The sequence below is a fragment of the Callorhinus ursinus genome, unplaced genomic scaffold (assembly GCF_003265705.2).
Source record: "Callorhinus ursinus isolate GAN/ISIS: 27379988/994484 unplaced genomic scaffold, GSC_fseal_2.0 scaffold15, whole genome shotgun sequence".
Lineage (NCBI taxonomy): Eukaryota > Metazoa > Chordata > Mammalia > Carnivora > Otariidae > Callorhinus > Callorhinus ursinus.
This window is the reverse complement of record NW_027397077.1, coordinates 28,223,121-28,241,084: the sequence shown is the minus strand read 5'-3', so window position 1 is coordinate 28,241,084 and position 17,964 is coordinate 28,223,121. Positions and strand designations below refer to the sequence as shown.

The window sequence follows — 17,964 nt, the reverse complement described above, 5'->3', positions numbered from 1 at the left end:
TCGTAAGAAAAGAAATAAGAAAAGAAAAATCAATTCATCTGCCTTCAGCTTCTCTGCAGATAAGTAGGAAGGGGTGGGTGAGTGAAGACTTGTGTTTTCTCACTCTGCTCATCTCTGCTCATTAAACATGTCCCATTACCAAGGTGAGTTTCTGGGAAAAGTCAGCTGGCTTAGCCACCTTGGGTCCACATGGCCCAGCTCACCCATTCGCACCGAGGTGCCAACAGTGAATGTTGTTCTTGGGCGAGGAACTTTGTTTCTTCTCATCAGAGCTTTGAGTTTCTCCTCTGAGGCTGGCCTGTCCCCCCTTGTGATGATGACTCTTTTTCACTCTGCTCTCCCATCATGTTTCCACCTGATCTTACCTTTCAGCTGAGGCCAGATAACAGTGCTCAGCTATGCAGCTCAGTGGTAAGAGGGAGAGCACATACACTTGAACTTGGGCAGACATGGTTCAAATCCCATCTCTACTGCTTATGAGCTGCACTATTTTTAAGATGCTGCTTTTAGCAACTTGGGATTTTATTTTCTCATCTATAAAAAACAGATAATACCTCAGACCTCACCAGTGATCTTCTTATTGAGAAGATGGGATAGGATCAGGCATAGAAAGCATTTAGCACAGTGCCTGGCCCAAAGCAAGCATGCCGTACGAGTAGTTCAGAATATCACATCCTTGAGATGGATGCTAGGCTCCATCTATGGATCCATCTGTGTCTTTCCCATAGACATGAGTGTAACATAAAATCTTTTTTATTGATGTTCTTACACAATTTATTTGCAGTAAAGTTTTTACTGAAATTTGGTGGCTAGAATGTTTAGGAACCACATGGGGGCTAGTATCTCCTGTGAAAGTGCTGACTATAAGCCAGACTCCCTTCACAGTGAATCTTCACAACTCCATTTACAGATGAGGCACAGAGAGAACGTGTCCAAGTTTGCAAGGTTATGACAATGGCTGACATTCAGCACTGTGCTGAGAGCCTTGCTTTACACTGTTTAGTGGTTACAAAATCCCTAGGAGGTAAGTGCTTTACTATCCTCCATCTTCAGGGGGTAGAGTAATTTACCCGGTCTCACATCTGGTAAATGGTAGAGCAGAGATTCAGGCCCGTGTGTGTCTCACCCCAGAGCCCAGACAGTGGTCACTCTCACCCAGTGTTACTGAGCTTTGGGGTTACCACTTTCTCAGTGGGACAGAGTGCCTGGCACAGTGTGGGTTCTCCAATAAATCTTCAAATGAATGAAGATAAAAGATACCTAACATTTATTGAGTGCACACTCTGCCAGGGCACGACCCTAATGACTTTCTGTGTATGGCTTAATGAATTCTAACAACAAACCAATGAGTTAGGTCCTCCTGTTGACCCAACTTACAGATAAGAAAACTGAGTCACCAGGAGGGTGACTTGCTCAAGACGACATAACACATAAGTGACACAGCCTACATTTAAACTGAGGCAGTCAGACCCTAGAGCTGAAGGGTCTTAGCACATGTAGAACTCCTTCCTCTTCTTAATGCACCTTCATGCAGTCTCCATTAGGATCCTGTTTGAAACTTCAACGCCCACGGTCACACGAAACATCATTAAACACTTTTTTTTAAATACTCTTTTAATTTCGGCATGACAACGATTTTTTTTTGATGGAGGAGTCTTCCTACATGTCCTCTTCTCTGATGATGAGAGGCTGGCAGGTAGAATTTTATTCTAAACACTGCCCTCGTCTTTGAGGAAAACAGCTAACAAATTTAAATTTATAAGATATATTTATGAGACCAATACGAGGTTTACACCAGGGAGTTGGAAATGACATAATAAAATGGTTTTCATAAGGCCTTGGGTGTGATGCTTGCAAAAAAGCAACCATGCCTTTCTCCCTTGATTGGTGGCTGTATGGCTTTTATAGTGGGAGATAATGCCAATATGGATCGTTAAATGCAATAAAATAGACGTGTAAAAAGAAGCATGGCTACCTCTGAACGAAGCGTGGATCTGCCCATTCAACGTAGAATCTGCTGGCCTCCTGCATCAAAGGTCTGCAGATACACAAATGCTCGTTGGCCTCCCGATTTCATCTATAAAATGCAGGTCATTTTACATTATCTTCCTCATGAGAAGAGCGCCTGAGCGTGCTTAGAATAGTGGCCGGCATAGAGGGGGCACTGTACCACTGTTGACGTTCTCATGATTGAAGTGTCCCAAACTCCTGCATGTTACTTCAGCTCTTCTGGCCACGCACCAGATAGCAAGGTGAGCAATGGAGCACAGAAAGATAATGCCTGTTCTCCCAGACACTGCAACAGGTAGTAGTAGGGAAAGAGACCTTTCTCCAGCCCTTCTGGGGTAGGGAATGAGGTAACTGAGCCACCACGCAGTCCCCTCTGTGTGTCCAGAGACCAGGTCATCACGTGTATCCACTACACCTACTCCTGACCTGGTGATGGCCCCAAGTGGGACCACGGCCAGCCCTTCGAGCACTTCAGTGGGAATTAGAAAAAGGCTCCCTTTCCTCTGAGCCCACCCACCCTGCTCCCCTTCTTGTCTGGGCTCCTTGCTCACAGCTTAGTCTGCACAACTCTAAGTAGGGATCCAGGAGAGAGAGAGGACATGGGGGAACAGGGCAGAGGGACAGGGAGGGGAAAAGAAGAGAGAGGGAGAGGAAGAAGAAAGTGGTTAAGGAAAACCATTTTTACCTTTTCTGATTTTCTGTGGGGTCTATAACTTCGGTCTTTCTTATCTCCTTCCCTTATATGGGAAGTTTTGTGTTTTCACCTGAAGTGGCTCCACCTTGTCTCCTACAATACAGAACCTACGGAGTACAGGAAGGCTTGAGTAGAGCCGCCTTGGTCCTTTGCAGACACTCCATGACCTTTCTGGGCCTCACGTTTTACATTGTCCAAAAAGCAAAGGATACTTTCCTTGATGCCATGTTGATCATATCAAGAATGGTGCCATGTACAAATTTATATTGAAAATGCTTCTTACTAAATATGTCTGTATGTATGTAAAAAATACAAAACATATATTTTCATTTGAAATTTGGGAATTTTTTTTTTTAAAGATTGTATTTATTTGACAGAGACACAGCGAGAGAGGGAACACAAGCAGGGGGAGTGGGAGAGGGAGAAGCAGGCTTCCCGCTGAGCAGGGAGCCCGACGCGGGGCTCGATCCCAGGACCCCGGGATCATGACCCGAGCTGAAGGCAGACGCTTAACGACTGAGCCACCCAGGCTCCCCTGAAATTTGGAAATTCTAAAGGAGACTCAACCAGATTTGTATTCAGCTCAGCTAAGCATAGAAGATCACAGAGCAGAAAATGTTGAATTTTTGTTTAAGAGTAGAAAGGACCATGAAATGGTAGCAGATGTGCCCAGTGGGGGAATGCGACGGTCTACAAACGAGTGAATAGGACGCTCAGGTGACCTGCTGCCTTTCTGCTGCTATACTAAGGTCTGGGTGTACTACAGGGGGCGAAAGACACCGTTCCTGCCATCATGGAGTTCAGAGCCTGGTGAGAACATACAGGCAATCACTAGAAAAGTGTGTGATTGCACATCAAGAAAATGCTGTGAATTCTACTCCGTGACATCTCATTGCATGAATATTCTCCAGCATCACTAAACTCACGTGTAGAAATGGACAATGGGCAGATTGTTGGACCATAAGGACTGGTCGGGGTTTTTCCAGATGAGTATAAAGAATAAGAGAAGGGCAAGGATGGTTAGAAGTATTTGGAAAACTGTCTTCCAGGAGTGAACCGTGATGGGCTGTGGAATATAATCGACCATATTTAACTGGCTTTAAACCTGAAACCATCCCGTGCTGCAGGGGCATTAAAGATATGACTGGAGAAGACACTGATGTTCCAAAGAACTTAGGAGTCATAGAAAGTAGGGTGATTTAGCTATAGACACACCTTGTTTCCAAGTACTCAACACTGGGCTTTCCTATAATAGAATGAGTTGCATCTTTAAATCATCACCTTTAAGATGATGTAAAAATGTGCATGTTAATTTTAAGATTCCGAGTGGTTCAGATATACTGTAGTTTAATGGACATTTGGATATCATCACTTAAAATGGGACTTTGGCATGATGACATCAAGGCTTCCAAAAGGAGAGAAACAAAATACTGTTGATTAAGGTAGATTTTTTTTTTAACCTGAGGAGAAAGCATTTTATAATTTTAGGACTAATGCTACCTTTAAAAAAACTTAAAAAGAACATGTATGATTTTTAGCCTCTTTCTTTAAGACATGTCATCCATTTTATTATTCAGAGGCTGGCAGCCAGGAATATTCTGTATTTAGGAAGTAAAGTAAGGGATTTTAAAATGTGAGATACTTAGGTTAGACATAAGGAAGGCTCCTCTAACAGGAAAATTTCCTAGGCTATAAGTTCAGTTGTTCAGGTGACGCAGAATGCAGTAAGGTGGGGGAATCTTCCAGTTGTGGAAATACCAAACCCAGGGAAATAATATCAGGACGCATTTAGAAATTACTGTGGACAAACTCTAGTGTGGTCCATGTTAGAAATCAAACACACTGCTACAGATTTAAGCGTTTACAACATAAGAATTGAGATCTATAGAAGTGTAGTCTATTTATACATAGACCTCACATAGGAAAGTGAGTGCTTTCCACAGAAATCCGTTAATTTAAACACCATTTGTTTATTAGACTCCTCTTCCTTATTAAACATAATATCTACATTTTAGATAAGTTAACCTTCCCTTTATCAAGCCCCAGAGCAGACTATATATTTGAAATAAATTAAGACAGACAAGGAATTTCCTGAATGAAAAAAAATTTTTTACTTCAACCCAAATCAGAGCTTGAAACCTTTTACTTTTCGGTATGTTGTTTATTATTGTCTGTTGCTTCCAGTGGGATCTAAGTTTTAATTAGTTGACAACATAGGTGTGATATTTTACAGAATGAAATCACTGCCCCTGTATTTAATTAAATGAGCCCTATAAAATTTGTGTTTTAGCCAGGGGCATAATTGATAGTAGGCTGGATTTAAAATTGCATTCGCGCTTTCCATTGGGGTCGTTTCCACATGCAGTGGAAAGAGAGGTGATTGCAGTACCTTGATCCTCAGAAACCAGATGCCTTCCCATAAATAGATACTTATTTTCTAATTTAGAGAGAGCGTGGTATGTCTTTTCCAAATATTTCATATTAAAGTATCCTGATCTGCTCACAGTTAGGTTGTAGGGCTCTCTGCAAGCTTTCTGGGCGCCTCTTTTGAAAGGCGACACTAAAGGTGCATGACATGACTTTCACCAGTGGCATTTCTAGGTAGATATCCGTGATCCGGCTTCTCTCTGGGTTGTGGGCTCAATTTGTGTTCCAGCATGTGTAGTCTTTGGGAGCAAACTGGCCACCTCAGCAGACCAGATCCTTTACTAGATGTCTTGGGAAAATGCTGTCCACGACACATTCCTTCCGGCCCTTTCTTGAGTGGCTCACACATGCTGGGGCCTCATTTTTCCACAAGAAATTCTCCCAAGTGGCATCCTGTCTGCCAAGAGAGGAACAACTCTCACTAAATAACCTCAGCAAATACTTACTCAGGGATTGAACGACTACAAGATGGAGCAAGGGATTGTCAATGCAATCTGTCCCCAAATGGAAAATCCCACCCGTTTTGCGTCAGTTCTCAGGGCAATGGAAAAGACAGTCATGAGTGTCTCATACAAAGAGCATCGAGCACGTTACCCCGGCCTCATGGGAACCAGGCAGGAATCATTCCACGCCCACGGCATAATTGTCTTGTCCCAGGAGACCTTCCACTAAAGGACCTCTTGGAGGTTCCTTAGTGTCATGTCATATTTATGGCAGTGATGTTTGCCTTGAGACAGACTGATTGGATTTTCACCATAATTGCACCTAAGTCCCCAGGGACCAGCCAGAGCCTTAGGTGAGTAACTTAAGCCTTTAATTTATAATAAAGTTTGCAATCAGCATTTCTTGTTCCAAAACATTCCATTTACTTGGTTTTAGAGCTGCACAAACTGTTTTAAAAGCAATCTGCTCAATTGGGCAAGTTAATGATGTTTAATTTGACTGGGCCAAACGTCACCGGATGAGCATTGCCACGCATTCCATCTGTAATTGCAGGCATCATCAGGGCCTCGCTGCTGTGTAATGTAGATGTAATGCTAATCCCGGGCATAAACGGCTGTCATTCTCGGCGGTTGACAGTGTACCGGCATCATCCCCTCGCAAAGGCCCTCGGTGATGTGATTCCAAGATGACAGTGTAATAAGTGTTATGTGCACAAGGTAATTCAAAACAAATTTGGCTGTAAAAATGGATCATCTAGGATGGTAAACTCTCCCGCCTTGTCTCATCGTCCTTTAAGAGAACGTAATGATCCCTAAAATACCCTGTCAAGAAGCTTGTGTGGCAGGGCTCAAGTCTTGTAAAATTTATCTCTTGCACCCCCAAAGCCCCGCCGGAGAATCCCAACTTGAGGACTCTAGGATATTTACGTGTATGTTGGTAGTCCAGGAACAGGAGATGGGCAGGGAGCCTCTCGGTACGCAAATGTTTCTTAAGACTACCTAGTTAGGCTGCATTTTGCTTCTTTGATTTATAGATCATTTTCTCCTGGGGAAATGTGACTCTTCTGGTATAGGATCCCCATTAGCACTGGTATCTTAGTAAATTTCTTATTATTTGCATGTTAGGCACTATAAGTAGATTATCTCATCAAACTTTATAATAACCCTAAGAGGCACAACACTATAATTACATTTATTTTTGTGGACGAGGTAACTGAGACGCAGAACAGTCAAACTGTTCAAAGTCCACATTCAGGATTGCAACCCTACCCTGGTTTCACGCTTGCAGACCCTGTGCCCTCTGTCCCTGAGCTGTAACTTAAGGAGGGAGGGGCTCACCTAGATTGTGCCCAGGCTTTAGTTGAACTGCGTTGGATTCACATACACACACGGCACTGGGCTTCTGAAATTGTTCTCATGGGCACAGGTGTCCGAAATGCCTTTCTGGGGAACCCAGCATGGTGATGACATCCTGGAGTGAGACAAGAGGTCATTTCATGATCACCCCAACATTCCAGGCCTCCCTTTAGGTTTACTACCCTCTTTCTTCATCCTGGGCCGTAGAGATGCTATGGATGTTGTTGCATCAACACCTTTGAATAATGCCAAAAATGGGACGGATTCAGAAAAGCCTTCTTGCTTTTTGGAATTGTGTGCATAGAGACCCAGGGCAGCTGTTTGCCCCTGAGAATCCTCTTAGCTTAGACTGATTCAGGCGGGTCCTTTATATTTCTTTTTCTAGGTACCATTTAAACATCTGCTCAGTCTCGTAGCACTGATTTATAAAATCTACCTAAGTAATAGTTGCCATCACTTTTCTATGAAAATGAGCTGATTAAGATACACTCCCAATCAGAAAAGCATTTTCACTAATTCTTTTATACAGATAGAAGGATGTATCTAGGAACGAATCAGAATACATTCCTGCCTAATTTTACAATACATCTCTGTGATACTTACCTATTGGGATGTTTTGGGCTGCAAGCAGTGAAGATTTAAGTTAAAATGGTCGATGTATAAGGAATTCAGTACTGAATATGGTAAGAAATTTGCGGTTAAGCGGTTCTAAGCTTGGTTAGTTCATTTGCTCAGTGATACCATCAGAGACCCCAATTCTCCCATTTTTCTGCTCCAAATCCCTCAGTATGTTGTTAATTTGGCCCCAGAGACCGGCTCTCAACATGATCCCGACATACTCCCATGAATCCAAGCAATACATGCAGATGATTTGGCCAGAGGCAGAAGAGGGCCATCCCTGCCTATTTAAAGAACAAACAAAACTTCAGAAGCTCCCTAGCAGATTCCTCATCTTACCCTATCAGCCAGAAGTATGTTTTATGCCCATGCCTAAATCCATCACTAAAGGAATAAGACCACCATAATAAGCCAAGGTTAATCAAGCCCACACCTCAGTCTCCCCAGGAGGGAAAGCTCTCTGATCTGATGGAAAGAAAACAAAACCCCATCTCCCTTAGCTGAGAGGAAGAAGGTGACGCAAGGGGGGATGTTTGTTGACCAGGTAGCTAACATTGTCCGGTGTTGTATTTGCAAGACCTAAACGTATATGTAAAAAGTAGACTCCTAGGATGGGTTCTTCTTTAGACACAACTAGAAGGGTCCTGAAAGAAAATCTCATGTTCATTCCTTTTTGGCAAAAGACCTGGTATTTATGTATGAATAGAGAAAGCACATATTAGACAGATCTTGCAGGACCCATTCAAAAGTCTTCATGTCTGAGGGCACCTGGGTGGTCCATTCGGTTAAGCATCTGCCTTCAGCTCAGGTCATGATCTCGGGGTGCTGGGATGGAGTCCCGAGTGGAGTCGGGCTCCCTTCTCAGCAGGGAGTCTGCTTCTCCCTCTGCCCCTTCCTCTGCTCATGCGTATTCTCTCTCTCTCTCAAATAAATAAAAACTTAAAAAAAAGTCTTCATGTGTGAGTTCATTGGGAGTACTCCTGCCTTCGGTACAAGCCATCCCTGGTGACCACCGAGGGCAGAAGACAAGCTTGGCTAGCTGGCAGTGCCCACACCCACATCTCCCACATGTGCTATCTGTGGCATTAATTTAACCAAGGGACAAATTGACTATCACACTGTAAGTTCCTGTATTACTTGACCCCTGGTCAGAATGGAAAATACGGCTCAGAGAGTTCTGCCACAGCACGAATTTCGCAGATCTTCAAGTTGCTGTTTAACCAACACCCCCTTCCCTCCCAACCCAAGCCCTCAGCACTCTGGGCTCTGAGCAAGGAGGGGGTCAAGATGGTCAGCTAGTTCAGAAAGCTGGAAAGAATTCTTTTGTGTCCGTTTGTCCTCTTCTCAAAGGAGGAAGAGGGAAGACAGTTGTGATGTTAAACCCTGGTGTTCCCAGTCCTCCAGGGTAGAGGATGGGAGAGTTTGGTGCTTCAGCCATTCACTTACTTACTGGTGCACTTGAGCCATTTCGTAGCCCATAGTTCTTGTTCTGCCGGACTCTCTTGTGTTGCAAGTAAATTACTTAAGTAGATTGAATCCAGATCATTAATAATCTCCACTGGCATGATGCACTTGGGCTTCATTACAAGGAAAGAGTCCGACATCTGTTCTTCAACCCAGCAGTTGTTTACAAGATACTCAGTCCTAAGAGTTCTTTTCCCTGTAGGGCCAGAGTGAAGGGGCTTAGCAAAAATAGAAAAATGGCTGCATAATCCATACTTGTGTTTTGCTCGGACACAGAGAAACCCAAAGTGCTCTCTGCTTCGGAGGATGGACCTAATTGTCAGTGTGCCCTGAAGTACAAGATACTGGGGGACTAGGGGGAGGATGCGTATGCCCGACAGGAAAAGTTTCAGTGTTCATTTTGACATTTATAAATAAATACTAAAAACATGCCTATTGAAAAAAACAGAGTATTAATCTAAGAGATTTATGTTCAAGAACTCCTATGTTAAATGACATGAATTTGTCAGTGTTGCTCTCCAGAGATTTGAGAAGCTCAGGAACTTTTGCCGAGGTATAGTCTGAAGAGTATGGTTCCTGTACGATCATTTTGTATCTGACTTTAAAAAGCAAGCCAACCCCCTGGGGAATAATATTGAAATGTGTCGGAGCCTGGTAAGGTTCCTGCAAGCGCAGTCGTTAGACATTACCAAGCTCCTGGAACATAACATCCTATTCCTCTGCCGTGGGAGATGGGAGGGCAAGGTAAATTAAAGAGCTGGACTAAGAGGTTGCTTGGAATGACTTCATTTTCTAGAAATAAGGTTCTGGCTTCTGTTTCATCTTGTGTAAGCTGTGCTAAAGATAGCCACATTGAGTTTAGATTGGATGCCGCATCCAGGATTCTTTCCAATGGTACAAAGTTGTGACCCACCACTAACTAGCTGTGTGATCTCCTGTGGTTAATCCGAAGCTGTTAGAGGAGAGAGATGAACATAATTTTGGTTCTGCCAACTTCCCAGACCACGTTGAGGGAAGTGTTAAGTGGTAGCTTCAGGTCAGTCATGCGGCAGACGGTGGACACTCTGTAAGTAAAGGCACTTGGGGATGCAGCAGCGGCTCAGGCTGTACACAGTGGGAAACAAGACAGCAATTAATTTCCCACACATCGGCCAGAATGCCAGCCATTTCTGGACCTCCTTGATATCTGCCATGTCCACCTACGGCCCGGATTATCATTTACTTAGTATATTTGATTGACTAAAAAAAAAAGCAATTTATTTAAAAAGGAAACTTCATATCACTTCCATAAAAGGAAAGCTAATGTCACCTGACATAATACCCCCCATTAACACATAACAATGTAATTAATTTCTAGTTAGCTATTATTGCCTGATAAAGGCTCTGAGCCCGGAGGCTGCTCTTTTCTCTCACAGGCAAGATTTAGCAGGTGATGAAACTGTGTTAAAGACATTCCAGTAGGAAGCCAAGACTTCCCCACTGTGACATTTATCATTTAATGCCAGATCTGTATCCCTCCAAACTCACTCCCATCCCACTAGACATTCCTTAGGAAACCTAAAACAGAATTGGAATTCTCTCACACCCTCAAGTTGGTCTTCCTTTTAGCTTGCTTACACAGGAGCACAATCTTCCCAGCTTCTGCTTGACTATGATCCTCTGTCACCCTAAATATTTGTCCATAGGTCAACGGTAAAGACTTATCCAGAGCGACTCATGACCAGGCTGTGGAAGCTTTCAAGACCGCCAAAGAGCCCATTGTGGTACAGGTGTTGAGGAGAACGCCTCGGACCAAGATGTTCACACCTCCGTCAGAGTCGCAGCTGGTGGACACAGGAACCCAAACCGACATCACCTTCGAGCACATCATGGCCCTCACCAAGATGTCCTCTCCCACCCCACCTGTGCTGGATGCCTATCTCCTGCCAGAGGAGTAAGTCACATGGTCTTGTGGCACTAATGTTTATAAGCATGGTAAAGAAGTCCAGTGAAGTTGTTTTCTTTTTCCATGTGAAAAACATTAGCGGGTCTTATAATTTTCCTCCAAGTTGCCCGTGTTTTATTGTTTATAGAGGCAGTCAATTGAGTCCTGCTCAAAACCGCTCTGACATATTAATTACTTTATTATAACCCTGGAGCGGAGTTATTCAAATTATATTCTAAGAGCAAAATTACTTACCAATGTCATAAAAGTTATTTCAGAATAAAATTTAATCACCGCAAAAGGCAATGTGAAGGTTTTGTGTTATAACTAGAGGGAATGCTGATGGTTCTTTTAAATAGACAACAAAGTAATTCGGGAGTGTAAAGAGAGCCCTGAAGGGTGTGCATTCCGCTTTCTGGGGTCTCGTTTCAAACCTGGATCCGTGTTAATAAGCCCACACGTGCCTCATATAAGTGCCGCATTTACCAGTTAAGTAACAGCTGTGATCCAACACCCCCCCCCCCCACGAATTACTTTACACATGACTCTCCTCTTACCTTACTTCCTGCCAGGGAGAGAGAGAGTGGAGCTCAGAGCCTTCAAGTCAGATGAGCCTGATGCTCAAACTGATAACTAGCCAGGCAGCTGGGGCAGTTCACTTTACCCCCATTTCAATGTAGGAAAAATAATAATAGAACCCAGTGTGTAAGAGTGTTGGGTTAGAGGAAATAATGTGTGGGAAGTTCTCACCATGACATATGGTAAGCACTCAGAAGAGAGCAGCAATCATTAATTTAGTGAGTGAGATGAAATATCTGGGGAAAGAAGAGCGAGAAATTTTCTAAGACCACTGGCTGAGAAGATGTCCACTTTACCGTAGAGCTTGGAGCACGTGATTTTGCCCGTGTGAGGACAGGATGTCCCCTTCCCTGCCTTAGTCTCTCTAGGTGACGGAAGAGTCCCTCCTGGCTCTTCCTGTCTTGTTCCTGATTCCGATCACTAATGTGATGCTTTATTTCCAAGGGCATTTTACCTCTCCCAAGGCAAACCTCTGAGTGCTACCTGTTGGGTTTCTGTTAGTAACTCAGTAGCTGGAGTGAGCCCACGTTTCCTGTGGTTCCACCAGCTTCCAGACAGAGGCTTGCCTTTCATCCCATGGTGTTGCCCGCTAGCTATCATGGGAGTCCAGGACTAACTCCCCAGGCCTGACAGTGGGGAAGGGGAAAGAAAGGGTCCCCTCTCTGACATCCACGCTCAGTGTACACAGGAGTGTGCAAAGAAGATGGCTCCTTCCATGCAGTGAGGAAGTGCATACACACCTGTTCTCCTCAGCTGAAGTTGGCATCTGGGCTGAGAGGCAGGTCTGGCTCACCTGGACTCCCAGCTCTTAGCCACACTACTACTCTTTGGCATCCCAGTTGATCCTATGAAAGAATTGCCCGATTCACCGAACCACAATCATTCAGGCCAGTTCTTTGACTTTATAGAGCAAAACTGCCTCTGAGTATTGATGAGGCGTTTGCAGCGGCTCCCGCCTCTCAGATGTTGAACTGTCACAGTGATGGGCCTTTTAGAAGCCAAACCCTTAATTTCCTCTTAAGTCTGGTTAACATGACATGACCTACCCCCAAGGGGCAACTTGAGAAATATCAGTGGAGTCCAGAGGTCAGGCCTCTCCAGGTTCTGGCTGCAAGGTCAGAGCAGAGGAAAGAGCGCGCATCGGGATAGAAAGGGGAGTGTTAACGTGATGCTTGAAAGCCCAGGCCTTCCAATGGCATCCTCCAGTACTAAAAGCCCCTTAAGTGCTGGCAGGAAATTTACCTGATAGGTCCAGAAAATTGAAAGCCAGCCCTTGTTTGACCATTCATGTCTGATCTGGTGTTTCAAAACTAAGTGCCTGGGAGGGAAGACCAGAGCCCATTAATTGCTGCGCTGATGTTTGAGAACAAGATGCTTTGAGTCCCCAGTCAACAATCAGGCTGCAGCTCTCCACCCACGTCTGGGACCTCTCAGAGCTGCTGACTGAGCCTGTTTACGATTCCCACTGCCTCTGCTCCTAGAGGTTCCAAAGAGGTGGTGGCTTCTGGAAATAGGGTTTCCCATGTTGTCCTAGACAGCCTCAAGCCTCTGTTCTCTGCGCAGTGGGTGTGTATGCATGTATGCTTATGTACACGTGCATGTGTGTAGTACATTCACTCATTCATTATCTACATATATGTGCATACTCGGTTTTCATGTCAAACCTCTTCCTTGTCATGGAACAACCAGAGAAGTTTGGGAAGACACTGTCCTAGATGATAGCATCGTAGTTTCAGTGCCAGCCCTTTGGACCAGACTCAGAGGCCAACACATATCCTTGAGTGTTGCCTGACCATCCAGCCTTTTTCTGCCCAAAGAGAAAATCTAACAGTGAAGCAATAAGCAGGAAAGAGGAGTATGTCTGCTCTCTAGAGACTGAGTGAGAAATGACTCTCATTGACTCACATGACTAGTTGGCAAGGGGATGGTCACTGGGAGCAGCAAGGGCAGTCCCGCTGTCACCTGCATCTTCTTCGAAGAGGATGGAAGCGTTAAACAGGGGAGGTCCTGAAGCCGCTGAGAAGCACGGCCAAGGAGAAGTGGGCTTAGGCAGTGCCCCAGCCCTGAGAACTGGGGCCACATCACAGCGGGCCCGGCGAGGTTGGGGGGATAAAAGGAGGGACTTTCAGCTGCAAGCAGGCCATAAAGGTCTTTCTTCTGTTTTCAGGCACCCCTCGGCCCACGAGTACTATGATCCCAGTGACTACATTGGAGGCGTGCATCAGGAAATGGACAGGGAGGAACTGGAGTTGGAGGTAAGAACATCTTTGTCTCGATTTAGGAGCCATACTAAGACTAACAAGTTCTCTGTGAGCATACATGTAGCCTACAGATGTTAATGAAAGAGCCACTTTCTTTTAAAAGAACCACTCTCAGTCATGCCATTTAAAAGCATAATTTGGCTTTTCTTCCCTACCCCCCCTTTCAAAATAGAACAACGTTACAGTCTGATCCCAAAGCAGAAATGTAGGGTTTATTTTTTTTTAATTAAAATTACTTAAAAGATAGGGTAGTGAGTCCTGTTGTGGATCTTTTAACTCATGTTATCTCTTCTCATCAGGCTCTAAACTCCATCCATTCTTGTAACTACAGTGAGCTTCCCCACCTTTCTCCTCTTAAAGTCATCACGACTTTTACTCAAAGGCAGGAGTAGATGGATAAATAGAGTGGGGGCTAGCCCACACCAACACAAAATGGCTTGCCCAACATTTTGTAACACTGAGCTTGAAAAAAATTAGCAAATCCAAAACTCTCCTTATTTGAGGCCAAATATGACTTAGATATGATTCTAGATGATGTATAAGGTCCTAATGGCCTCTGGGGGTTTTTTAATTTATTTTTATTCAAGTATCACTAACATACAGTGTTAGTTTCAGGTATACCCCAGAGTGATCCAGCAGTCCTGTATGTTACTCAGTGCTCCTCACGAGAGGTGTGCTCTTCATCCCTTTCACCTGTTGCACCCAGCCCCCGACCCACCTCCCCTACAGGGCATCGGTTTACAGAGTTCCAGCTCTCATTTGTCTTTTAATAAGAGAGATCGAAAATAGAGAAAAGTCACCTTTCAAGATGTACTTCCTTACACTTGCGGGCAAACATTGGTTCCTCTATTTTATTGTGTTTTTGAAAAATGCAAGAGCATTTTTTTCAGAACTGACTTTACAGACTAGGATAATTGGGTACCTTTTAGAAAGATTGCTGATGTTGAGCGTGAGGTCAGCGGGTTGCTGAGAGCCAGTAGGTTGCAGGGCAGTGAGCGAGGTGGCAGACGAGTGGAAGGTGGTTGTAATCCTCGAGCTCCCCTTTACGGTTACCGAGGGTTTCTGTGCCAGGAGAGGGGACAGAGATCAGTCCCCGGGTTCAAACACCACCTTCACTGGCTGCTCCCCTACAGCCTGATGTAGAGTCCTAATGCACTCAGGGACATTGTTTAGAAAATTTAAATTTCCTGCTCAATGCCTACGGTCTGAACTGGAATGGTGGTCATTCTGGCTCAAACCTGCTGCTGTCCCCGTGCGCTGCCCACCATGGACCTCAGTACTCGCCGCCCCCGATTGATGGCTGCGCGAAACGTAGCCTTGTGCCTTTCAGAAAACCAGGGACTCTGCCTATCATTTACAATTTCCCCTCTCCCCACCTTTGGGGGTAGTTCATGAAGCAGCCAGTGCCTCCCCCAGGACACTCATTCTTAGCATGTTAACACACAGTGTGTGCAAACGGGGTTCCACGTCAACCGTGTTTGAGAAGTGTCTGAGTGAACCACAGTGAACAGATTTTGTCCCAGAGGACTTCTCAGTCCTGGATATGTTTAAGAGCACGGTAAATGCCCTGGGGAAGGAGAGCAGATACAGTAGACAGCATTACGTAATCCCCAACATATTTTTGTTTGATCTAACAACTTCTCTTTGGCCAAGTACCTCTTAGCATTTCCTGGGTCTAGAGTTCTCGGGAATAGTGCTTTACAAGAAGAAGGGCTACTTAATAATCGTTCCAGGACAACACTGCTTTTTGATGATCAATGTAACTGTGACAAAGTAGAGGTCTTTAAAAAGCTATAAAATATCTCAGGAGCTAGATTTACAGAGTGTAACTGACCCCTGAACAACACAAGGACTAGGAGGGCTGACCTGCACTGTCAAAATTCCACGTCTAACTTTTAACTTTCCAAAAATTTAACTATTAGCCGACCGTTGACCAGAAGCCTTACTGAAAACATAGACAGTCAATATACACGGTATTCTTACAGTTGGGTAAGCTAGAGAAAAAAGAGAAAATATATTTACAGTACTGTATTGTATTTATCAAAAACAATCCACATGCAAGTGGACCCACACAGTTAAAACCCGTGTTGTTCAAGGGTTCACCGTATTGTGTAGACTTGGTAAGTCATGGACACTTAGTTAAACTTGACTCCATACTAGTGATCTATTTTAGTGCCTAACACCTCGGAGAGCCTGATGGAATCTAGGGTTTCTTCCTGGAAAAAAATGCTTGCATCCAAAAGGGTTTGCAGATGCTTTCTGGAAGGTCACAGAACTCCCACAGTATCTGCCCCATTTGGCCCATTCTGCCTCACGATTTTTTTTGTTCTTTCTGAATACCACCAGAACCACTGTTTGCTTTCTGTTTTGCTTTAACCCAACTCAACTCATTTTAACTAAGGTGAATTTATTTTAAAGGCAATGCACTATGACTGCCTCAGACAGAAAATCAGCATCAACTGCCATAAATAGAAGGTGCTACACAGTATATACAGTGGACCCCAGGCAGTGTTATCAAATCCTGGTGCCCATCATGGGTGGTGCCTGGTGAGGGCCCAGGAGCCGGGGGCCGATTCGCCTCTCTTTCTCAGGAGATCGGCGAGTGTTAAAGAAGTGTTCAGACTAGCCCAGACTGAGTCTGCCTTCCTAAAGGTAATAACTTTCTCAGTGTGAACTACCTTAGAGCATCTTGCTTTTGGTAGAGGCCACTCTAAACCAGTTCCCTAGAACCTTGTTACTCCAAGTGTGGTGCCAGGATTGGCACAGCATCACCCTGGGAGTTGGCAGGAAATGCAGAATCTTGGCCCTCAGAGCTGCTGAGTCAGAATCCGCATTTTAACAAGATCCCCAGGTGCCTCAGTGCACATTCAAGTTGGAGGGGCCCAACCTAGAGGTAAAGAAGTCCAAGCTTCCATTTGTTCTTGTCATGGGTCAAAGCAGCAAGACTTGGTTGTGTATTCCTTTCGGCATAGACTTCTTTCTTTTCGTGAGTATTTTAGCAGAGACAAACAGCCCAATAATTTAGAAAATCAGTTGAGTGTTTTAAATTGGACCTTTGATGCCATGAGACTTTATATCCATGATTATTTTCATTTCGACTTGCCCACTTTAAGTATCTATTAACACTGAATACTCTGGTGCTAGAAATGCAAAATAAGGAAGTCACCACCCTGCTTGCCTTTAAGGAGTTCATGTCCCTTGAAGTTCCTAAGCCCTTAGGCTTGTTAGACAGGAACTTGTCATCTCCTAAGAAAGCCAAAATATGGTTATGGGTCCACGCCAGGCAGGAAGGTTGCTTTCACCTCTGGACTTTTGTCCTTAGCAGCTGAGATGTCACCAAGTTGTGTTTGTTAACTAAGCACATCTCATAAAGTGACCCGGATGGTTTGGGATAGGAGGCCCATCCCAAGTCCTGTGGTTCGGAAGGCTCAAAGTCTTCCTGAAGCTCAGTGTGGCCGCTTACCTGGAGGGAACCTCCCGTAGAGAACAGTGTACCTCCAGTACTGCCCCGTTTTAGAGGCACATCCTCCGACGGTAGTCTGGTCAGCTCCAGAATGGTAATAAAGCAACCTCAGTGCCAAGAATGGAGTTTCCTAAAGCAGACCCAGTTTTTAGGGAGATTGGCACGTACGTGTCTTCCATGCTTCTCACCAAATTTCGTAGAATAGTCCACACTCTTGTCTCTGCGATGTTCCATCCTCTTCTCTTCCCCCCAACTCTGGGGTTAGATTACAAAAAGAGCAGGCGTGTTTTGAGTTAGGGGTCAGTCTCAACACCACTCATCATCTGAGTTGAATGAGATCAACATTCACACCTTTTGAAAAGTAACTAGTTCCATGGATATTATATAGGAGGAAAATATATGAGTGTGTTGGGATATTATAGAAGCAAATGCACAGAGAAAAACAGATGTTCTGTCTTTTAAAGCACACAAAATGATATTTAGGTAAGTGTCAAATCCCTGTTATTGTGAAACTGTGTAAAGCTAAAAGGATTATACCCAAGTATACCCAAGGGTTGAGCAGCCACATAATTACCCATAAATTTTCAGGTACTGAACACCTGCTCTAGATCTTCCTGGAGGCAATTAAGAAAGAAAATAGATGTCTGAAGAAGGCTTTTTACTTAATCTATCGTGTTAATTTCCCAGTTGATTCATCAGTAGCGCCCCCCTCCAGGCTGTGAAGC

General features: G+C 44.3%; 1 protein-coding gene across 1 annotated transcript in view; it reads left to right on the top strand.

Moving 5' to 3' along the window:
- PDZRN3 (PDZ domain containing ring finger 3) overlaps nt 1-17,964 on the top strand; it is a 243,118-nt gene that overhangs the window by 211,503 nt on the left and 13,651 nt on the right. The window contains exons 4-5 of the mRNA XM_025885329.2: nt 10,698-10,945; nt 13,683-13,770. Of these exons, the coding sequence (XP_025741114.1) occupies nt 10,698-10,945; nt 13,683-13,770 (336 nt within the window). The remainder of the gene's footprint in view (nt 1-10,697; nt 10,946-13,682; nt 13,771-17,964) is intronic.